The sequence below is a fragment of the Neofelis nebulosa genome, chromosome 8 (assembly GCF_028018385.1).
Source record: "Neofelis nebulosa isolate mNeoNeb1 chromosome 8, mNeoNeb1.pri, whole genome shotgun sequence".
NCBI classification, from domain to species: Eukaryota; Metazoa; Chordata; class Mammalia; order Carnivora; family Felidae; genus Neofelis; species Neofelis nebulosa.
The window spans coordinates 95,121,527-95,146,418 of record NC_080789.1 but is presented as its reverse complement, the minus strand read 5'-3'; the positions used below and the strand labels follow the sequence as shown (position 1 = coordinate 95,146,418).

The 24,892-nt window shown below is 41.8% G+C and overlaps 1 protein-coding gene across 4 annotated transcripts in view; it reads right to left on the bottom strand.

Moving 5' to 3' along the window:
* GRIN2B (glutamate ionotropic receptor NMDA type subunit 2B) overlaps nucleotides 1-24,892 on the bottom strand; it is a 416,591-nt gene that overhangs the window by 92,784 nt on the left and 298,915 nt on the right. For all 4 annotated transcript variants that reach the window (XM_058743608.1, XM_058743607.1, XM_058743610.1 and 1 more), the window contains one exon: nucleotides 19,330-19,444. In XM_058743608.1, the coding sequence (XP_058599591.1) occupies nucleotides 19,330-19,444 (115 nt within the window). The remainder of the gene's footprint in view (nucleotides 1-19,329; nucleotides 19,445-24,892) is intronic.

Here is a 24,892-nt window from a genome sequence, read left to right as displayed (position 1 = left end):
GAGTGGGGCCATATCTCCCCCTATGCTACGTACGCGGTATTCAGTGTAGTCTCTGGGGTCCAACTGCAAGGCCCAAATCCTAGTTCCTCTATCCACTAGCTGTGTAACCTTCAGAAAGCCACTAAACCTCTCTGGGCCTCATGATTTTTTGGTCTGTTTTTTTCACCTTAAATACTGATTCCATAGGGATGTTGTGAGCTTTAGCATGAGTTAATAAGTAATCTGCTTAGAACAGTGTCTGGTCTATAAGTGCCAATTTATTATAGAAGTGTTAGCTATTACTAATAGTTTATTGTCTGTCAGCCAGGGTGCCTATCACTTTAGACAATCTTCTTTAGAAGAAGAGTTGGCACACACTGGAATTTTGGCTTGCTAAATCTTCTGATTTCCTTCCCCTCATTTCCCCTGCTTCCTGCCCTGGGTGGAGTCTACACTGTCCCACCTCCTTTTTTAGCTTCTCTTGCAATGTCTTCCCTTTTCCTTACCGTCTCTCTTACTTTCTCCACCTATATGTCGATCTTCTCATCTTCCTCACACTCATTTCTTCGAGAACAGCGTTCAACACATTGCAGGCAAAGATGAGCACATTGTTGAATAAACAGTAATCCAAAGCATGAACAGGCAGTTTGGTCCCAGAACACGACAGTGACTTCAAAATATAAAAAGGGGAAAAAAAAGTATGACCAGGCCCTATAAGTTGTTTCTAATTTTAAAGACAGGGATCACAGAGAAAGAGGGAAGCAGTCACTTGCGAAGCAATATCCAGGAATACAGAATAAAAAATAAAAAAGAGGAAGAGCCTGCTTTACAGTGGGAAGTGAGGTAGGAAACTCTGGTGGTCTGTGTGTTCAACTGTGACACACGGATGTGCAGGTGGCACTGCCTGACCCTAAGCACCAATGTCTCTTTTGTGAAGGATACAGAGACGGCCCAACTGCATAAGGCTAAGACAGTCAAAGGCTGTTCCCTGACTTCTTGGTAGCAAGGTTCCAAAGAAGTCTGCTCTACATTGTGATTCCTGCAGATTACTACAAAGGCAAGAGAAGGAGGCCAGTGTAAAACATTCAACCTCCCTTCCCGGAAGGTAGCTGCTCACAAAAGCCCATGAAGCCAAATGACCAGGCTGCCCAGTGTAGGAAATGAAGTTTAAAAATAAACAATTCTTATAGCTAGTTCATGAACAAATAGTTGCCCCTGAAAATATGCCATAGTCAGAACACCGTGGCAAATCCAAACATGTGTTTGAAACCACAGATTGTCTGAACTATAAGGGACCTTAGGGACTTAATGTGACCCTCCTGATTCACAGAGGTGGAAAGAGAAGCCAGAGACATTAAGTGACTTGCTCAAGGTCACCCACTAATTGGTGGCAGAGCCAAGACTTGATAAGCCAAAGGGAGTGGATGCACCTGTTTCTGGGATACTAGGACCCAGTCAAGTAGTAGGCATCCTGCTTGAGTCACGGTAGCAGTGGGGAGAGACTGAGCAGAGAAAGAAATTAAGAATGGGGACGGGGAACATCCATGTCAAACAACTGGTTATAAAGATTCAGTGAAAGTTGAGTCTAGGATTGAAAAACTAATTCAAAGAACAAATAGAGCAACAAAACCCACCAGGCAAACCACTTGCTGTCCTGGAGCGAGTGGTTATTAAATGGTGTCCTGGGGAACTGGGGACGTTCCAAGTATCTGCTCTAAAGGGCCAAATAGCTTTTTCATGTTCTAAAAACTGCTTGAGCTCTCCTTTGTGAAGAAAGGCCCAGGTGCTCATCTATTATTGAGCATGTTTAAAAAGGCATTTAGAGAAGAGCACCAAGAGGCAGATTTGCAACTCCAACGTCAGTCCCAGGAGGGCTGTGCTTGCTTAGAGAAGAAGCAGGGTTCACGTTCAGCAATAAGGAAGAAGCCAACACAGCCAGGTGTTCTAGCTTTCTCCAAAACACCTGTTGGTGTTCTCTCCTCCAGCAGTTCGCCAGAAAGTGAGTGATGCAGAGGGCAAATGCCAACAAGGAAGGGATCTTGCTACTGTCAACACATGCAGACCAACGAGCTACGGCCAAGATTTTACCCCACGTGTGTGGGGAGGCACATAGGGGTGTAGGAATTTTGTGATATAGATACTTAGGTACAGAGTGCTTAAAGAATGTAATATGTGGAGCTAAAAAATTACATGATATATAGATGAACATAAATAGGTAATAGCTACATGGATACTTAATGATATAGTTGACATTGTATTTTATCTTTTCAATGTTTATTTATTTTGGGGAAAGACAGAGTGTAAGCGGGAGAGGGGCAAAGAGAGAGAGAAACACACACACACACACACACACACACACACACACACACACACAGAATATGAAGCAGGCACCAGACTCCGAGCTGTCAGCACAGAGCCTAATGCGGGGCTTGAACCCAAGAACCATGAGATCATGACTTGAGCCAAAGTCGGATGCTTAACTGACTGAGCCACCAAGGTGCCCTAGTTTATACCATATTTTAATATATCAATAATATATATTTGACATACTATTCACAAAGCATCATTAAAAATGTAGATTACAAAACAGGATATATAATACCATCCCAATTTTATAAAAATATGCCCTTATATTTCTAAAGCACATTTATAATATATAAGAACACAGAGGAAAAAAGACTGGAATGACAGAAACAAAATGTAAACAGAAATTATCTCTGGGAGGTAGAATTTGAGGTGCGCTTTATTTTCTTTTCATGCTTTTCTCTATTCTTTTTAGCTTTCCTCTGATGGACCATTACTGTTACTTTTGGATTCAGACACAAATAAATACTGTTGCAGAAAAAGAGAGGTTATCACTCAAGACGGGACGGGATTCCTCCAGTTCTGAAAAAGAAATCCTAACTTTGTGTACAATATGTTTATACCCACATTTTAGGGTGTTTTCCTCCTTTAGTCTCTAAGTGGCCAGTGGTTCAACTGGAGAATATAAATACGGGTGGGGATCCTTGGGGGTTGCCTTAGTGGTTGCCTACCACAGTCATATTCGTCCCTGTATTTTATCTGTATAACATTCTTAAGAGGGTACATTTCTTGAGAACAGGGCATCTTATTTACCTTTCTTTCCTTTCAGCATCTAGCATAGGATCCTTCATAGAGAAGCCCTTCAGTATGTTTATTGAATGGAACTGAATCGGCCTGGAAAAAGAAGTGATAACTCTAAACACGGGAGGTAAAAGCAACACTTTTCTTCCACTGGACTTTGAGATCCTGCTTTCACATGAAAAACAGCAATGCCAGTGGAGATCAAAGAAGAAAGGTTTATCTGAGCTTTGCAGAGTCGGAGAAAATGCTATACACTCACTGTAGTTCTTTGGATACTAGAAAGCTCCATCTTGAGATAGAATGTTTCTAACTTTTGAGCTGGGGTGGGGGAATCTAAAGTACCCTGTAGAGAGACCAAGCCCTCCCCTTACATCCTTATTCAGCACTCAACGCACAGTAAAGATACATGTGCCATTACTTTCATCATTAACGCATTTTTCTTTCTATTCTGCATGCTCAAAATCTCTGAGTGTGGATCTTCTCCTGCCAAGACAATTTCAACCTCTTTTCTTGACTCTGCTTTTTTTTTTTTTTCCTTTCTGTTTCTTGGCTTTGGTTTCATCAGAATAGCATGACAGAAGCCTTCTTGCTTTCTCACTACACTCAGACTCTATCACTCTCTAATTGCTATCGGTTTTCTGTTCCTTCGTTAAGATGTGACATTTGCCCACCCCCCCACCCCCCCAGCCCGCCACTTCATTTCTAATTTCAGCTTTTCCTATTCCACATTCTTTCATTTGCCCACCCCCTTCCTTCATTCTCCTGGTCTCCCGGCTGAGTTTTTCCTCTGCCTGAAGCCTTCATTTCTCCACTAGGAAATGCCCCTGGATCATTCAAATTCCCCTTGAATGCTCACACCTATGAAGCCTTTCCAGGTTATTCATCCAGTTGGGATTATCTGTTACTTTGCCAAGTAAAAAAGACAAATACACACCCTTTATAAGACTAACACTTTTTAAGGCATCAAAAGTTTGTATTTCTGTATTTCACTGTCTCACAAATAGAAAGCCCGTCAGAATAGGTAATTTCTTTTTCCTTCTACAATTGTAAGGTGGATTTGGAAAATCGGTACAATATAGAACTATAATTGCCCAGGACAGGGAGGCATTTTTAGACTGTACTCAGAATTCTCAGCTGCCCCCTAGAGACTCCAAGGTGAACTGCAGCCAGCCATCAAAAGCGCTCCATAAATCCCCAATTCCTTAAAACTTGAATGTACCCATTCTCAAGGTATACATTCTAGATCTTAAGCTGGGACTGAATGTTTTCTGAATTCATTTCTGCTCTGTGAGTTGCAAACTCCCATATCCCAATCAGGTAGGTCATAAATAAAAGCGATGGGACATGGTGGGAGGCTGTATTGAACTGGAGAGCAGGAGAACGTGTATGCCATCCAAAGGAGGCTACACCCCTCAGCTCCAGCCGAATGTGAGCCCGGTGTTGCCACTCTCCTGATTCTTCAGGAAATCCAGAAATCTGGAGATCGAAGGGGAATCTCTAAATATTTAAGTACCCAAAGCAATTTAACCTCAAATACACCTCTCTTAAGCCACATAGAACATGTCTGTGATCCAAAAGCAGTCTCTGGACTGCTAGCTTGTCACCTTTCCTCAAGATCCTCAATAGGTCCTCCTATAGTGTCACATCATGACCTCCAGGGTCAAATGGAGAAAATGGAGGAAGCAATTGCCACAAAAGGTGCAAAAGAGTGGAGCACCTGCACCCCTTGGAGCAGGTGAGGGTAGGCAACTTCCTAAATACAGTTCTTACTAAACAATGAGGCCTAGTAGGTCTTGATTATTTGGAAAAATCAAACATCAATACTGGAATGTTTATAGCCTGATGTGTCAAGTTACAAAGTTCACATCCCAATTCTCCGAAACCTAGAAACAAATGGAAGACCAAATACTACCCACATTCCTCTGCGGCTCAGAAGGGGGTCTATAGTCTCGACACAGTATCTACATACAGTTTAAGCGGAGGTCTTATGGGCATAATATGAAATACTTTTACATCAAGTTGCCAGTTAAATTTCTTACAACTGCCATTGGACGTATTCCTTAGGAATTAAACTGGCAACTTATTTAAGATAATAAAGCCATTTCCAAAAGCCCCTTTGGGGGATGACATCATGTGGCTGAGAGCCATTGCACCCTATCTCGCCACCTCAATAGCACTTGGTATCATCTGAAATGATCCTGTTTATTTGTTACTGTGTTTGTTGTGTGACCTTCCTTAACAAGACATAAACGCCTCCAGGGCAGAGAACTTGTTGGTCTCATTACTGTTTACCCTATGCCCAGAACAGTGCCTGGCACTTGGTAAGGGTTCTGGAGATATTTGCTGAATGGATAAACCCAGACTTCCAGCCTAATATCAGGGAGTTTCTGTAGCGGTGATCAAAGATGACAAGTAATTCAGAATCTCCCGGAGTGAGCGGCACAGGCCTTAACTCTTTCTTGCCATGCTTCTGGATCTGTCCCTCACTTTATGAAGGGGTAAAGATTTTTTACTTCGCAGTTAATGGCTGGAAAATAAAATGAGAACAGAGGACAGTGACAGAGTGGCAGTCTTAAATACCCATTAAACAAATAACTTCTCTCGTTCTCTTGTCCTTGTGAATAGGAAATGTCGGTGATAAACTATCCCTGCATTTTATAGGTCAAAATTCAGATGGTCGGGCCTCATTTTGGGGGCTTCTGAGGTAGGACCTGAGAATCTGCATTTCAAGTAAGTTACTAGGTATGCGGATGCTATTGGTCCAGGGACTGCACTGAGGACCAGCGGCGCAAAGTGTAAAACACTACTCAGGTGTCAGTACTATCACTCCCTTTATAGCCAACCCTGACTAGGACTGTCTTCTGTGGACGGAAACCACTTTCCTCTGTGGCGGGAATTCCTTGAAGGGTTGTGGGCCAATTACTCGCCACACGAGGAGGCCATAAAGGAGGGATTGGCAGTTCTTTATTGTCAACCACAAAGTGGTGGCTGATTACAGTGAAAACAAAACCCAAGGAGATCAAATGGCACAAGGACACACTACAAGCTTTCCTAAACTGTCATCACCGTTTAATGCATTTCGGTTGTTATTCAATAGTTACAGACAACCCACAACAGGATAAGTCTAAGCTGAGGAGGTTTTAAACTCACTGATGTCCCGGTGGCAGGCCCAGTGTGGACTTCTGTGCCATGTTGTGGACTGCGCTGTGTTATTGCCATTATTTTAAGACTCAATTTTTAGAAAATCCTTGTGCAGGGGCGCCTGGGTGGCTCAGTCGGTTGGGCGTCCGACTTCAGCTCGGGTCACGATCTCGCGGTCCATGGGTTTGAGCCCCGCGTTGGGCTCTGGGCTGATGGCTCAGAGCCTGGAGCCTGCTTCTGATTCTGTGTCTCCCTCTCTCTCTGCCCCTCCCCCGTTCATGCTCTGTCTCTCTCTGTCTCAAAAATAAATAAACGTTAGAAAAATTAAAAAAAATTCTTAAAAAAGAAAATCCTTGTGCAAAAAGTTGTTTAACAATAAAGGAAGAAAGCTTGCTCATTACCAATTTATCTTCGAGCAAGTCAAGAATTCTATGTATTTCCTAGCTCCTTCCTTTCAGCGACTAAGGCCAAAATCCAACTGTGTCCTGTGGGTATGTGTTGTCATTTTCCTTCGTGTTCTTGTTTTCTAGAAGCCGGTTTCAACTGTGCTACATGGGTTTTACACTACGTTCAAGTAAAGTAACTGAACATTTGCACAACACTTGCCCCGTGCCAGATATTGTACTAAGAATTTGACATGAATTAAAACTTATTTGATCCTGACGGCAACAGTTTGAGATAGGCACTATACTTCCCATTTTATAGATGAGAAAACTGAGGAACAGAAAGGTGGAGCACCATTGTTGATACTTCTGTGGATAAATTACTGTGCAATGCGGAGGTAAGATATGATGCCTCTTGGGTTTTAAACTGTGCCTCAAAGGTCAAGCTTAATAATCCAAGGTCAAGGGGAGAGCACAAGCAAAGACATGTGGGCATAAAAGTACAAGAGGTTTTGAAGAAAGGTCAGTGGCAATTATGCTGCCGTGCAGACTAAATGCAGAGGGGTGGAGGGCGGAGAAGATGGGAAAGTTGAATGCTGTGACTTGGGGGCTGGTGCAGGGAGCACATTTTGCCCCGAAGACGCACTTTGCAAATTTCACTCACTCAGGTACCACTGCAGCAATTTTCTCCACATCCGTGTATCATGCCGATGGTACTTTTAATTTAATATATGAAATAACCTTCCTTTTAAAATGTATTTTAAAAGTTCACATTACTGTAAATGTGAGGCAACTGTCACTTGCCAAAGACAGACAACTATAAAAATAAACACATGATTAGTTAAATAAAAAAAATACTCATCGCTCTTAAATTAACTCATGTATCACAGTGAAACCCACAATCACATTTGGGGCAACATTTAAGTGGCAGAGATGAATCACAGAAGATTGGTGTTCCTGTTCACTGAAGTCTGCTCTTCCCTTCTCTTTCACATATATATGGATTATATATATTTCATATAAGATACAATGTAATCTTAATGAACCTTCATCTAGTTTTACATGAGATCCCTAAACTCTACTACTCCTCTCTCTTAGCTAGTCGAGTTCATAAAATATTTGGTTGATTGTGTTTTATGTAAAGCTAAGTTAAAATTTCATGTTACTCTCCTACAAAGGTTTAAGGGCTGTTTTGTAGGTCAGCTATTTTAAATTCCCCTTGGTGTTTCAACATTTCTCTACACCTTCAGCGGATGTCTGATCAATGGGGGCTGCATGGCCACAGTGCCACAGCCATGGTGGCTGCATTTGAGAAAATCTTTGAATGCAGAAGAGCACGGGTTCCTAGAAAATCCCCTCTACGCGATCAGAATTGGACAGCTGCTTCTGTAGGTAGTTATGCCTTTGTTATTGAAACATGTTCATCGACACAGTTTTGAGGAGACAGGTTCTTGCAGTCGACTGAAAAGAGGATACATGTATGATTGCGTGTGTGTGTGTGTGTGTGTGTGTGCATGCACATGTATGTGTGTGTAATAACAGTGAGGAGGTAGAGGGAGGTAGAGGAAGGTACGGATGCAGAAAAGCCTTTTTTGTTACTGTTCTTATCTTTCTTTGCTCTCTCCCTCCCTCTCTCTCTTCTTTTTTCATTTTTGCTCGTCTCAGGAAAATGTTACACTGAAATAGCCAGTCACAGTCTGGGCTAACTACTAACTATTCCCCCCTCTCAAGGGTTTCCATGGTGTGATATGTCCTCTGGTCTACACAACTGTTTCCAAGGATATCGCTACACTCTGATCCCATTAGTTGTATTGTTATACTCTTCTGTGTGTTAAGGCACAAAGCATGCTGGATTAAAATGGAGCTGGATGTAAATGCCGACACCTAGTTCTGCCACTCATCTGTGTGGCTTTGGGCAAATCCTGTCACCTCTCTGAGTCTCAGTTTATTTATCTGTACAACTATTTGCCAAAAGTTTAATAGGAGTCAGAATGAGATCATATGCACTAAAGCTCTTCATAAGCCACATTGTTAATAAAATGCTATATAAGTATCAGATGCGCCTGTGGCCAAACCTTAATTCTAGGCTAGACTGTTCTAGAATTGTACATCTTTCCCAGCTCCTATAGGGAAAATAAAGGTTCTGTTTGTTTTAACGTTTCTATAAAGAGAATGCTGAGGTGGCTTAACTACCCACCAGAAATTCTACTTGAGAAGTACTATTCTGTTCCTTTGCCAGCAAGTGCCTTTCCCTAGGGGATGAGTGAAAAAAAAAAAATGGTACATATTAGAGGAATAGCCAAAGACACTGATTTTAGAAGATATCCCACACCAAACCCTTGGAATAGACAAATGTGAAAGGATATCTAGAGGGGTTTGGTGTAAACACGGAATGCTGAACCCCTGGAAAATATAGCCAAGGAGAATGGTTTTCTTCCTCTCAATGTCCATTACTCTCCCCGTGACTCGTGTACATGTGTGTTCTTCTCCTAACTTGCCTCTCCAAATCACACTCGTCCTCTCACCTTCCCCCCCGCCCCCCCCCCCCCACACGCTTAAGTTTAAACCTTCAGAACATTTAGCTGGCAGAGCTAAGACCTGAAAAACCTGTTGAGTCAGCAGTGGGCAGCCCTTACAGAAAGCAGAGAAAACCCGGATTACATGAGGTGAGAGCCTCCAAGCCATCTGAAGTCCTCTTTCTCTCCTCCCACCTTTCTGTCTCTATATAGATACGTAATAGATAAATGTGTATGTATATATACACAGAGAGAGAGAGATGCATATGTGCATATATAACTGTTCCACATATCATGAACTAGATATACAAATACACTAATACTAATATGCTAATTAACTAGAATTAGAATGTTCACCAAATTATGAACAGAGATAATTCTAATAGACAAAATAATAAAACCACCCCAAATAATTGGAGTTCCATGGCTACTGTGAGAGATTAGTATCCATATTTCTTTTATTATTAATAGCTTTCATTCTTTTGTAAAAAAATTTTAATGTTTGTTTATTATTTTTGAGAGAGAGAGACAGAGCATGAGCAGGGGAGGGCAGAGAGAGAGGGAGAAATGGAATCTGAAGCAGACTCCAGGCTGCTGGCAGCACAGAGCCTGATGTGGGACTCAAACTCACAAACCGCGAGATCGTGACCTGAGCTGAAGTCGGACGCCTAACCGACTGAGCCACCCAGGTGCCCCAATAGCTTTCATTCTTAAAGATAATTTATTTTCTTAATGGGCCTACACTTCCTTTCAAATCTTTGTACTGCAGGCTGATTAGCAGCGTTAACATGTCAAGGTCAGAGCTTTTCTCCCCGTGTACATGGATTATGTTTACCCTGCTCCGGGCCAGCTCTCATAAATAGGTATTACAGACAGAGAGGTTGTGTACGGACTAGTACAAATCCATCATCATTGCAGGAAAAACTCAAAGCAGATGATCTTGTCATGCTAGGTCAATAGAGCTTGTTTGTATATGAAGGACATTCAGATATTATAGTTTTGATGTCAAACTTCAGATCTCAGCTAAAGTCAACATGCTGTGAATGCATGCAGAAAGTATTTTCTTTGGTGGAAAATACATAAAAGTATAAAGAGAATAGCACCCTGCTATAGAGGCCTGGGCAGTCTTGAGGCATATCCGCCTACAAATAACAAGTGAGTTTAGCCAGGTGCTGCCCCTACTGGTGAAAGAAGGGGATTCTCCTCCCTTCCTCCTAGTCACTTGTGCCACAGAGAACAGAAATAGCACTAGAAAGTCTGACATACCCAAGAGTTCCTTGGGAAAAGGGGTCTGAATTTTACAAGCTTCCAACTCTCAAGAAAATGATCCCCGTATGATGAAAACTGCAGACAGACACAGACCACACGGCCAACCCCATTCTTTGTATGCTGTATCAAAGAAAAATCTTCATCAGCAAAGTTAGAGGGCTACACACTCAATCAGAAGATCAAAAAGGAAAAAAAAAAAAACCTCCATGAGTCCTGACCGACCAGGAATCACAAAGTAGAGCCTTCCATTCCAACTGGATATGTGTCCATTGGTTATTAGCGAATTAATATAAATAACCCAAGCAATTCTCAATTTAAGGGCTTTCCTTTTTAATGTTTAGCACATTAGATAACAAAAAAAAAAAAGTGGTCAAACCTTGTTACCTTGAAAAGCAGTCTTTATGGCGTCACAGCTGGATTATCAAAAACTCTGAAATTATTTTCATATGAGCATTGCATGAAATATGATATGAATAGTTTCATTTCAGTCTCTATTTAATACACGTATGTTTAGTTATGAGTGACCAGTTTAAAGAAGTGGGATACAACCTTACAATGGAATATTAAACAGTCATTAAGTTTCGCGCTTTGGATATCAGGAAAACAGAAAAAAACATCTACAATATTATAGTAAGAGACAGTAAGAGAAGAAAGTAGATTGTAAGCTGTTGTAAGTTGTATTAGCGATTCTGCCATATCTCATTGCATTGTGTGATAACATGCACACGTAGAACACCCACGGAGAAGAAGCATCAGCAAGAAACAGAGAAATATAAATGCTAATTCTTTGAATGTATATTGTATGTATATTGTGTCTTATCTCCCCCACATGTCTTTTTAAAAAGAAAAATTTTTTAATGTTTTTATTTATTTTTGAGACAGAGACAGCAGGGGAGGGGCAGAGAGAGAGGGAGACACAGAATCTGAAGCAGGCTCCAGGCTCTGAGCTGTTAGCCCAGAGCCCGACGCAGGGCTCGAACTCACGGACCGTGAGATCATGACCTGAGCCGAAGTCGGACGCTCAACCGACTGAGCCACCCAGGCGCCCCTCCCTCAAATTTCTTTAATAAGCATCAATTACCTTCATAATAAGAAAACCATAAATGTTTTTAACCTACATAACCTAGATAAGCACAAAAGTCTTCTAACCAGTATACCACTATTTCTTCTCCATATCACTAATGGAAAAAACGCTATAACCTAGAAATCAGACAGATAGTTCAGGGGACTCAGGAGCCAACCATAAGATAATGGTCATGAAATAAAAATAAAACGTAAACAAGATGGACGTAAGCCGTATTTTAGTTTTGGGGACACATTCCTCACTGCCTTTTGTTAAGCCAGCACTTCAGTCTCCAAGTTCAATTCTGCTTTTTCTTCCCCATCAGCATGGATAGGTTTCAGAAGTAAAGTCAACCAAGGTTATCTTGTTCTTTTATCCCATTCATTCAGTGGCTGATGACAAACACACGGAGACAACCGGCCTTTATGAAATGACATTTCTGAAGTCTCTTCCCTCACTACATCCTGCTCTTCTCTTCAAATTATTTTAGAAACGTACACTGGGTTGCAGTTTGGCATTGTGGACTGAGTCTACTAACACGCGTTGAGACACTGGTGGTTAAGAGTACACTTTCTGCTCCTCGGGGCTGGCCCCCAGTAGTCTCTTTCTGGAACCCCAGAAAAGGGGTTAATGAATAGGGTGGACCATGACTCTGGGAGATCAGTGGATAAGAAGGGAGCACTTGGATGTGAGAGTCCAAAATAATCACAACTCAGAAAGGCAGCCAAAAACATGTAATCCAGCCACCCTCTTTGTAAGCCATGGTCATAAATATATATCAGCAGAGTCTTTACCAACCAAGCAACATGAAAGAAACATCCACCCCATTATTCGACCATATCAAAGAGTAAGATTTAAAAACCACCTTAGGTTACAGAATTTTAAGTGTCACAATGAGCAATACCTTCCTCTTTCTCTTTGCAATACCTTTGTGGGTATGTATACCGGTAAATTTTACCTTATCCTCCACCCCCACATAAATTTAATAAGCAAAATGTCTTGGGGCGCCTGGGTGGCTCAGTAGGTTAAGCGTCCGACTTCGGCTCAGGTCATGATCTCACGGTTCATGGGTTCGTCGGGCTCTGTACTGACAGTTCGGAGCCTGGAGCCTGCTTCAGAGTCTGTGTCTCCCTCTCTCTCTGGCTCTCCCCTGCTTGTGCTCTCTCTCTCTCTCTCTCTCTCTCTCTCTCTCTCTCTCTCAAAACTAAATAAACATGAAAAAAATTTAAAAAATAATCAAAATGTCTTTAGTAAGTATCTCAATAAATTATCTTTGTAAGAAAACCATAAATGTTGTTCTCCTTTTTCCCCCACCCACTAGGAAAACTACGACACTAATTTGGTGGGGTTAATGCTTGGTTCATGGTAGATGCTCAATAATTATGTGTGGGAGAGAAGGGAAGGACAGGGAAGAAGGGGGGTGGGAAGGAGAATGGAAGGAAAACTCACAACCATGTATTTCATGTATTGTTTTTTGGGCTGCACGCTGCAGAGTGATGAGGACATATCCCATTTTTAAGACTTCCAAAGTCATCCCCTGGTGTCATTAACAGTCCTGGTACTCAAAACTTCTATCAAGAAGTTCTCCCTACAGCTAATATAAATCCTCTCTGCTTGATCTTAAGCCCACTTACTCCGGTTCTGTCTCGGAGGAGAAAAACGGAACAGCTGATCTCAACACTTGGTACAATAAGTCTTCATATATATAAAGAGAGTAAGTCATCACTTCATTGCCTTTTCTTCCTCCCCTTAACAGCCCCAATTCCCATAGCCTTTCTCCATGGATCCCGTGTTCTAATCCCTTAATCCAATGATGCATATTAGTACTCAGTTCAAAGTCGGTAAAAATAGCATGTTGTCAAATGGCAGTATCGAGAGGTCCAGAACAAACACCCCCAACGTGAGGAGCTTCTGTTTCACCTCCTCAGACAACCTCTGTAAAGTCTGAAGAGAGCAGGGATGCTCCCTGGCCTCTCCTCCAAAGATGGGTGGTAGAACACAGTTTGTACAGGCATGTTGGGGCTGTCACCAGACATTTACTGGCCTGTTCAGGAATGTCTCGCGCTGTGCTGGGCACAGGCATACGGTGAATAACCAAACGGATGCGGCTCCTATGTCATGAGCAATCTGCCAGTTTGGATGTGAATGTGCCTATGTGTTTGTATGCACACACGCAAGGGAGGAAGTGGAGTGGCTGTTTATTTTGTCTGTCAACAGCTTTTAAGTGGCACCTGCCACAGCAGCAATCAACCTCTGCTGCATCATCACCAAACTGATCATTCTGGAATATGATCACTGGAGTCGTTAGGTGCTCATCACACAGGGCATCCACAGCCTCGAGTTGCCGCTGTCTCCTGGATACGAAGCTATCGGAGGCATATAGCATCTCTTAACCTCTTTCATTCATCCCAGGCTTCAGATGCCAGTAGAACATTCTGTCTTATTATGTTGTTGCTGTTGTGGCTCTTGGGGGATCTTCCTTCTACCAGTTTAGTACCCTTCCTCCTCTCCCACTGTTCCATCCATTAATTCATAAATACTATTATAGGCCCAGCAGTGTGGGCTAAGTACTTTCATTTCTAGCACTCCGTTCAGTGGTGGATGTGGCTGTAATGTCTCAGTATTGCAAGCCTAAGGTGATAACTGGGATTTGGGGAGCCAAAACAATGACCCAGACAAATGGAGAGTGTTTTAGTCTACATAAGGAAGGGCAATTTTCCAGTAGATGGAGGCAGAGAAGAGGGAATGCGGGCTTATAAAATACACCTGTTGTCCCCGGGGAAATGGTTTGCATCTCTGCTTGCCTTACGTCTCCTCCTGTAATTCGGACCCAGACAGTCCCTTTAAGGTCTGTTTACATCTTACAGCCTGAAAATGCACCATCATCATTTCTTGAAGTCATTACTCAGAACACACCCCCACTGCATTTCATTTTTATTATCCCCATTTTAGGAACGATTAAATGGAAGCAGAGAGCGGTAGCAATGAAGCAAATCATGAGAGGCTCTGATAAAGACAGAAGCTTGAATGCTTGCTGGAACTGCTTCTCTGTGCCAGACTATTTTTAATGCAAGTTTATGCAGCTGTCCCCCACTTAGACAGAAGACTTACAAATGAACCCATTCTGCATGCATTTTTCCACCACCATCCCCTACCCTTTCCAACCTATCATGCTATCCCTGCATGCATGCACGTGTGGGAAATGTTCTCCTCCACATTCCCACATACCAAAGACATTACTTGGCTTTCTGTGACTGTAATTCTGATCCAGAGATCTCTGTGCTATTCTAGCTGCCCCCATGCCTCCTTAGTGGCTATTTATACAGGATCCCATTACAAGTTCACAAGAGCAGGTGCTATTTTAAAAAAAAATAGGAGGTTGAGTAAATATATAGAATTTTTATATGCTTGCAGTATGTTCAGAGAAATACATAAGACCCTGGAAATAAGGATTTCTCTGGGGAGGGGCCTGGGAGAACTGAAGATCACAGATAAGAGGATGTTCTTTTTACTGGATACCCTTTTGTACCATTTGACTTATTACCATGTGCAAATGTTACCTTAAAAAAAGGGGGGGGGAGGGCACTGACTGACATTTGTTGAATACTGGCTATGTTTCAGTCACTATTAACTGGTATTTTATTATAAAACCTCCTTTAATCTTTATAACAGCCTTATGTAAAACCCTATTTTACAAAAGGGGAACGGACTCAGGTAGTATGGCCGCTTGGTTTATGCAGCTGATAGACGGCAACAAGGGGCATTCATCTCTGCTCTTTCTGAGTCCAAAACCATGCTCAGTCCCAGATTACGCTGCCTTGACTTCAAGTCTTTCAGAAGGAGCCAGATTTATGAGACAGTAGCTTTGAGACTATGTTTTAAAACCTGAGAGGGTATTCACATGGTTCACACCAGCATCTGAATGAGTCTTCGTCAACCTGAGGCTCCTCGTTGAAAAGTGTAAGGCCTGCCTCCTCTGGGAGGTTGGGCCTCACTGAAAATGGCGCCCACCCCGCCCGCCAGACCCTTGCTAGCACTTGGCCTGCTCACACTAGCAGTGGAGAATGTGCCTGCTCTCCCACTCTCTTCAGTAAACCACTCCGTCCACCTGGAGGCATTTCAGGCAGAAGTGAAATGCCTGGTCAATATACTGACTCTCCTAAACATATGAATTCTTCATTTATTTAACAGCTATCTTTTGAGCCGTCACTCTAAGCCAGATACTCTTCTAGAGTATTCGGCTTATAGAGGTGAACAACGTCCTTGCTCCCAGGAAGCATCTGTCCTGGTGTGAAGAGACAGGTGATAATCAGGCAAATAGGCAAAACATCAGATAAAAAAGTATCCTGAAGAAAATTAAAACGAACTGTTGTGATAGGGTGGCTCAAGCTCTACGTTAGCTTGAGTCACCAAGGAAGGCCTTCTGAGGAGATGATATCTATCTAAATGACAAGAATGACAAATATTGCCTGGAAGCTACTGTCCTTAGAAACAAACTCAGGTTCCTTTTGTATGCTTCAGCTCCCACCCCAGTTCCATTCCAAGTGCTTACTTATTTACAACGTGAATTTTGTAATCCAAGAAGCTAGAGCCAGAAAGGGCCCTAGAAGTCGTCTTAATCTCATGCCATGATTTCAGACATGAAGAAAGAAAGATCCAGGAAAGTGAAAAGAGCAGGTCACACAGCTAGTTAAGGGCATGACCAGAAGCTGTGGGTCTTGTCTGTTGCCTCATTTTCCCCACAAATCCAGATTCCTTCCCCATTTATCTTCCCAGCTTCCATCTCCTCCCTGTCAAATATTCACCCTGGTGCCTGCCTCTCTGGAGTCCACAGACACGAAATCTTCCCCAGAGGGCACATGGGACCCTCTGGAGTGGTATTAGAAATCCTGAGAATACAGAGGGTCCTGGGGGTCAGGGTAACAGTGGAAAAAAAGGTTTGACTTCCCATGGTACAACTTCAGCACATCCCAGATATGCACTAGAGCTGTGCCTGGCTCCTGCCACCCGTCTCTGCCCACAAGGGAGCCCTAACAAGGGGTTCCACACTGGGGAGCCTCCTGGATCTGTGAATTCAACGAACAGTAAAGACCACTCTTCAGCAATGTTCCCTGATCGAACCAAACCGTATGAATATGTGATATTCTATGACCTCCTACCCCCTCCCAAAATGCTTTACAAAAAGATTAACCACAGAATTTCTTTAAATAACAAGCTCCCTTGTTTAAAGTACATTTAAAGTATGATCTATGAAAACTCAATCTACATAACGGTTTTATCTCCCCTCTGCCCCCCAAAAGAGGTATTACATCAAGGGCAATAACGTAAACTTGGATTCTTAATGATGGATTTTCGACTCTTGTATTATGCAATGGTTCTCATTCACCTGACACATACTTATTGAACTGCTCTATGCAACACACTTTTCCAGGTTGCTGGGAGGACAAGACGATATAAAGACACAGCCTCTGCCATCTGGAAGCACGCATCCACACAACTCTAAAACAGGCAGATGGGACGGTGCTACAACAGAGGTAGGGACAACGGTTACAGGGGGCAAGGGAGCGTGACAGATTATATTTTGGTCAAAGACGAGAGAAGAAGACAGTAACAGTTTCATTGGGCTTCAAAGGATGGTTATTATTTGTATAACTGGACAACTCATTTCAGAAAAAGGAAACATGATACATGCTGTACAGGAAGCAAGACATACAGGGAAATATCTTAGAACAGAGAGAGCCCAATGTAGCTTGATGGTGAGACGGGAAACAGCAAGGGAGAGAAGACGGGCTTGGAAAGGTAGACAGGAGCCTTGAACACCAGAATAAAGTTTGGACCCAGTGCATAAACTATAGAAGCTTTGAACAAGGTTTGGGCAGAGAAAGAACATGATCAGAGTTGTGCCTTAGCAAACTCATTCTAGCAGCCATGTCCAGGACTGATCTGAATGGATAAAGGTAGGCATTTATTTAAAAAATTATCACATGCTTCCTGGATCATATAAGGAGGAATAAACTCAAGAGCTACAGCAAAGGTAGAACTGATGAGAAGGGAAGGGATGCAAATCCGAGGGAGGGTGACTAGTTTGGGAAAGGGCAGTAGTGGGAGTGGTCACAGGCCTCAGATTCCAGCCTAGAGAAGTCAGCACGAGTGACGGTTAGATCTCTTTAAGGAAGGAGAGGTGTGAGATGCCCCATCCTTGAGGCAGTAATCGTGAGTCTACTGCGTAAAAGCTACCCAACTGGACATCTCTGATCCATGTACGAAGCCTCAGTTATTAATAACTCCTCTTCTGGAGATATACAGAGGTGCCTATCATACATGAGTTCCAAGAACACTTCTTAAATTATTATGTCTCTATAGCAGCAGTGAAAAGCAGCTTGATTGGAGTGCAGGGCAGGAGCCCAGGGGAAAACCATTTCTGAACAAATGATAACTCAGTAGAGGGAGAGCAACTTTAATCAAGAACACAAGGAATAATCTAAGTCTTATGGCTGTGCCATGATATAAGGAACTCCATGACAGATTGAAGTCTTTCAAGTTTAAGAATAAGGCCCCAGGTTCCCACTACGTGAGCCACACATGCTGTTTCACAGATGAGCATTCACCTAACTACCCTTCTAGGGTTCACGGACAAGACTGTGAATTTCAAGACATTTATCTCTGGTCTCTTTTCCTGGCCCTTCTTTCTGGAAATATATAATGTGGGTTTCATTCCAGTCAGAGTCATGCTGACATCTTGAAGCCTGTTCTCAGCCAACTGAGTGAGTCCATAGAAATTGCTTTAAATTGGTGTTTCCCAACATGTTTTACAGACTATGAATTTCATGAACAAAGGGGTCTAATAATAAAATAAATTTTGAAAATATCAGAGTAAGTAAAGTTAAAGATGGCCCTTTGCTATAGACAGTATTCCTCTGAGCTTCCAAATGTTACTATGCTCTGGGAACCTCCCAGAAGGAGAGCCTGGAGTTATGTCTCCCAACCTTATTTATCTTCAGAACCATTTTTCAGCAAAGAATCTCGAGGGACAAATGACACCTGAAGAATATATACCAGAGAAACACCAGTGCTGACATTGCTCTGGGGAGCATTTGTATTTAAGTAGGAATCGGGGATAAAATCAAAAGCGAATACCTGTTAAGTTTTTACTGTGTGCCAGGCACCTAAGTCCTTTGCATATATTAATCTATTTAATCCTCATAACAACCCTGTGATCTCAGTACTTTTATTTTTATTCTCATTTTATAGATGGAGACACTTGAGGCACAGAGTACTTAAGAGATTTGTACAAGGTCCTAAGTAGACAAGTTTGTGAGTAGAAGAGCTAGGAAGTGAATCTACGTAGTCTGGCAATCACAGAAATTAATTTCTAATGGTAGAGTTTCAGATACTGTGGTCAGCTGTCAGCGGGAGAGATCCTGAGGAGAGCCTTGCATGGCAAGCCTCTGATCACAGTAAATTCAAACCCATGTGCTTGCAAATTACGTTTCATCGGCCTCCCCAGTACACTGTGTAGGACACAACTTCTGAATTATACCACTGATTTGATTTCTTCACTGAATTATGTTACATTATACATGTACACTCTTCCATTAGAATAAAGTCATGATTCACACAGCACCATAACCAATAAAAATGATAATGCATAAAGAAAATAATCTCTTGATTAACCAAAGGACAAGAACACGAAGATGCAAGTTGGAGAAACTTTGAGTTTGAGCTTCTCCTGTACTCTCAAAGTATTGCACTCTAACTTCACAGCTCAGAGACCAAAACTGAGGTTGGGTTTGGTTTTCTTTTAATGTGTCGCAAAATTTTATGTCCCTACCCCATCTGCTTTGCTTGAGAATTGACAAAAGATATGTCCTACCCTCTCCCACTTCCTCTCCTTGTTCAGAAGGATTATCACCAGTTTCGGGTGCATCTGGTAACCATCTTCACTGAAGGACAGATTTCTTCCCTCAAAAGTGACATTGATCAGATATCTGTAAAGATAAAAGAAAACAAAGATTAAAAGTATGAAGAAGGTATGCCAAGAATAAGACAGGAAGACAGAGGGAAAGGTGAATGGAGACAGACACCTAGATAGACATACAAATATCACTGTGAAACTGTTAAGCATAGAGACATTCAAGTTTTCATTTAATAGGAATAATATGGAAAGATAAGAAACCTACTTCATTAGGTTTGTAAGGCTTAAATGAGATAACTTCCCACCGAGGCCTGGGACATAGTAAACCCTCCTTAAACATTAATGGTTATTATTCACAAAGGGAGGCCAATTAAAGGGTGGAGTCGGTAGAGAGAAGAAAGGGGGAGTGTACCAAGACAGCTTTCTGCTAAGAAAGGTGGCACACTGGAGCACAGGGTCTCTTTGCCTCTCAGAGATATGTACACACTTTTGAACTCTTGCCAAGATCCAGGCCATGCTTCTAAGAGCTGTGAGAGGAGTCCAGCAGTCAGGGGTCTGGTTCCTCAGGATACATCTGGAAACTGGGGCTATTGCATTGTGTATAGTGAACAGAAAATACCAGGGGGTGGAGGGGGCTGGAGGAAGGAGGGAGAGATATCTCAGAAAGTATTCCAGGCACAGGCACGTAAATTAGCAGTAACTCTGGAAGTAACTGGAGTCAAACCAATGAACTTATCTTCCCCCTCAACACCTGCACCTCCAGCTCACCCTTGTTCCTCTGCTGGCTGCTCCGATCTGATGAAGAGCTCCCTCACTAGGAATTCCCACAGGCGTGCTCATTACAACCGCATTAGTGCAACTGTGCTGATGGTAATTAATGTCCCTTTACCATAATGGCCCAAGGAGTCAATAATGATTAGCTCAGTGTTCACATGACATGCTACTCTAGAGCCTTGGGTCTGGTGCCGTCGTGAGGTGTCTCTGCTGAGAAGCAAAAAAGGTATCTTGTAATTGCCACCAGGGTTCTAGGGGCTTCGAATTTGTGACCAACAACAGTTTCCTAACACACTGAAGGGAAGAAGAATGTATCAGGAGGCAGCTTAAAGGATCCTGTTTTAAGTCTTCTCATTCAATGAAACTGTGAGGCTCTTTGTTCTTCCAGGTAACATTAGGTTAACTAACAAGGTTGCTAAGATGCAGATCCTTCAGGCACTTATAAAAAGAATACTAGACGTCATGAACCAAACCCGGATGGACCACTTATTATTTCAAGAGCTGCCTGGGCTTTTTCAGCCTGTCATTCTCTGGTCTTACGGTCTTCACAAATGCAATCAAAAACACAGAAGGCCTCAAAAGAATAGAGGCCTCTAGAATCTCAGAATTGAAAGAGACTTTCGTAGTCAACTGGTCCACCACTTCTTACAGTTTATGCTTTCCCTCTCCAACAGAAAATTGGCTCTCTCAGCCCTTCTTGTTATCACTGCACCCTCTATCATCCAGAGTGCCATCTCACTGTTGGGCAGGGTGCCTTTTTTTATTTTTTGTTTTGTTTCGTTTTGTTTTGTTTTCTACTTAAAGTTGAAATCTGCTCAGGGCACCTTGGTGGCTCAGTGGGTTGAGTGCCTGACTTTGGCTCAGTGAGTTCGTGAGTTCGAGCCCCACATCAGGCATGCTGCTGTCAGCACAGAGCCCACTTTGGATCCTCTGTCCCGCCCCCCCCCCCCCCGTCCCTCCCCAGCTGCGCTGTCTCAAAAATAAACAAATATTAAAAAAAAAGCAATTTACTTTCCTGAAACCCCTGGATACTGGCTCCTTCTTAGATATTATTCAGTCTTAGTCTACTCCTTCTTCCACATGAAAGCTCTTCAACTATTCAAAGACAATTATCATGCCTACCTTGTAAAGTAAATGTTAATCTTTGAAGAAAACTTAAGCTCACTTAGTTCTACAATTTTATTTTATGTTTTTAAACATTAAAACAAATTTTTTATTATTTATTTTTGACAGACAGAGCAGGAGTGGGGGGAGGGGCAGAGAGAGACAGGGAGACACAGAATCCGAAGCAGCCTCCAGACTCTGAGCTGTCAGCACAGAGCCTGATGCGGGGCTCGATTTCACAAACTGTGAGATCATGACCTGAGCCAAACGAAGTCGGGCGCCCAACCGACTGAGCTACCCAGGTGCCCCTAGTTCTATAATTTTTACCTGATAGGAAACCGAAGCACTGAGAAGTCAAATTATTTGCCCAATGTCCTACAACTAATTTAGAGCAGAAATTACATTTTAAGCCATATTTCTAGTCCCATGATCTCTAACGCACCAGCCTGACATATGCCACATCAGGTTTTAACATCACCAGTTTCTTCACGTAATTATCATATGCCATGACTTCAAGCCCCCATTCTCCTTATCCCCTGGCTGCTCTTTCTGGACACTTCCAACTGGTAAAAGTGTAGTGCCTCCTAATTCAACTCAACACTCCACACAGCATTTCCTCCATCCCTTGTACTGCCCCTCATCTCTCGGGTCCGTGCTGCTTGCTCAAGCCCATCACTAGTTAGAAAATAATAATCAGGTCTCCTATACTTTACAACTTCAACACTCCAGCCAAAGCCCTATATAATTCATTCCAAGGAACAGAATTACAAAACCACAAAACACTTCAAACTAACAAACCAGAATTTAGGCACCCAACGTAATTAACTTGGAAAATATATTCTTATTGTAATAATACTGCATTGCTTAGAATAATTTCTGGAATTCTTCAGAGAAGGTTAATGAGACATGCAAAAAAATTTAGTTTTCTTTCTCTCTCTCTCTCTCTCTCTCTCTCTCTCTCTCTCTCTCTCTCTCTTTTTAGAGGAAAGGGAGGAGGAGAAAGGGAGAAAGAGGAAGGGAAAGAGAGAGAAATTAGTTACCTAGCTTAAGCACGCTCCTTTTTCACCTGACATGGCTCTGAATAATTCTGACTTTATCTAAAAGACCTTTACAATGTTTTTTAAGAAATGTCCATTTCAGAAAGCAATTATGAGAAAAGTTCCAAAAATAAGTAATAAGAAGCATAAATGCTTCTCAAGATGACTTCTTTGAAGGGGACAGCATTGAATTGGGTGTATAAGTTTTAAAATTCAAACTGTCAGAAAATAAACTACATTCATGGGTAATGTAATCGCTCTGTAGTTAAATTTTTCTAGTTATTCCTGTTGCACATCCTTTTGATTTTTTAAATGAACTCCCTCTGGGATGTTCACTCTCTTCCAGCTCTACGGGTCCATTTTATTCTACCTAGACACTTCTCATGTATTTTACACTTATCAAAAATATTGATACATTTTATGACAATATGCAAAATATTCTTCTCAAAGTATCCCTTAATTATTCATATCCTTCAGCAGTATGCAGATTAATCATTCACATTGTGTTTTTCTGAGTAATTCCCTCTAACGTGCCAACATTTGGCCATTAGTGAGGAGCTTGCAAATACACACCCGCCCTGAACAAGGATGCCCTTTGAATAGCAGAACAAAGCAGTCCATTCACTAGGGACAGCAAGTGTGATAAAATAATCAGGAGTGCGGTCACTTCTAGGCATGGGACTTTGGCATTTCTTCTTCAAAATGGAAACACCATTCTACCTCCTGCTTATCAGAGAAGCCCAATGTGCTAATCAAATGAAATAATGAATTAAAAAAAATCAAATGAAATAATGGATAGGAAAACTACAGAAAACAGGATACAAACATAAGGTTATTTAATGGGAAGAAATCAGAAAAAGAAATATCTTAGTGTCATTTGAATATATAAAGGGAAGAAACTTGCCTCATTTTGGATCTTGTGAGTTAAAGTGTGATAACTACATTTTAACGAGACCCAATTATCAATGGAATACACATTGGAGGAATGGAGATTGCACTCCACGTAGGGAGGGATAAACTAGGTCAAATGGTCACATTCGTCAATTTAACTTTCCATAAGGCCTGAAAATATCCAACCACCTTTGGATATGGCTGCACTTTGCCAATTTTGAGCATTAATTAAAACCCCAAAGCTTCCATGTGTAAATCCTTGGTAAAGGATTAAACTATAATTAAGATGCGACAGACATTCTGTTTTCCTCTAAACGTGTCATCCTCAAGCAGACAGTCAGAAAGCCTAGCTCAAGTGGCAGTCAGATTCAGAAACTCTTCCTGGAAGATTCTAGGCCCCTGGAAATCCCAGCAAGGTTTGATATATATATACATATATATATATATATATATATATATATATATGTATACATATGTGTATATATATACATATATATATATGTATACATATGTATATATATACATATATATATGTATACATATGTGTATATATGTGTGTGTATATATATATGTATACATATATATACATATATATATGTATACATATATATACATATATATATATATATATATTGCTTGATTTGTCTCCAGGATGCAGATGGACCCTAATGAACCTCCTTGTGTCTCATAAAGTTCTAATACTACACAGAACCTTAAACTGTTAGAACCAGAAGAAAATTTAGAAACTACCCATTGAGGGAAGGGGAAAACAGGTCCCAAGATGCTACCCTTATTTTCCAAGGTGACCTGCCCATTCAGGACTGGAGTTCAAGTCTTCTGGTTTTCAGTTCAGTGTTCTTTTCGTTATAACACCGAGTGAAGGTGAAAGCAGTTTTGTGAGCCCCAGATGTGCATTTTAGCACTCTCATGTCACGTGTCATGCCTTGGACTATGTAGATCCCTAATACAGACTGCATGAAATAAAATACATCTCATTTCCTGCTTGATTCCTTGTTGAGAAAGAGCCTCAGAACCCCGATGGGCTCAGAGCCAATACATTTGCTTTATATGGCTAAAGTCATACTCCAGTGGGTTTAATGAGGTCAAGCTGAGGTAAAAAAGCCCTTGTGCCTCTTTGACATTGACCATGCCACTCAGAGCTCATCCACTGCACCACAATGATACCTAAAGCAATGATTTAGCAGGATGCCCTGTGTGGGAGGCATCCAGAAGAGCTCTGCTAGAATTTTCCCAGCAAACCAAGAGCCCTGGCACTGTAATTCTCATTCTGCCCTCCATACTTTTACAAGGCACTCAATTTTTAAAATTAATGTCTGTTAATAAGAAATATAAGTGGTAATGAGAAAGATAAGTCTCTCCCTTCATCCAATCCTTAATTTCTAGATGAAGCGGATGATGGAAGTCCAGAAGGATTTGTGGCTTTACCAAGATCACATGGCGGGGCTGGAAGCAGGATCCAGGTACCCCTACCCAGGGTCCAGCACATCTCAAAAAACAGTAGAATTTTTCATAGCTCTCAGTTTCCATTCTCCAGCTATTTTTTTTTTTTAATTTTTGTTTAACCTTTGTTTATTTTTTTTTTGAGACAGAGAGAGACAGAGCATGAATGGGGGAGGGTCAGAGAGAGGGAGATACAGAATCTGAAACAGGCTCCAGGCTCCGAGCCATCAGCCCAGAGCCCGACGCGGGGCTCG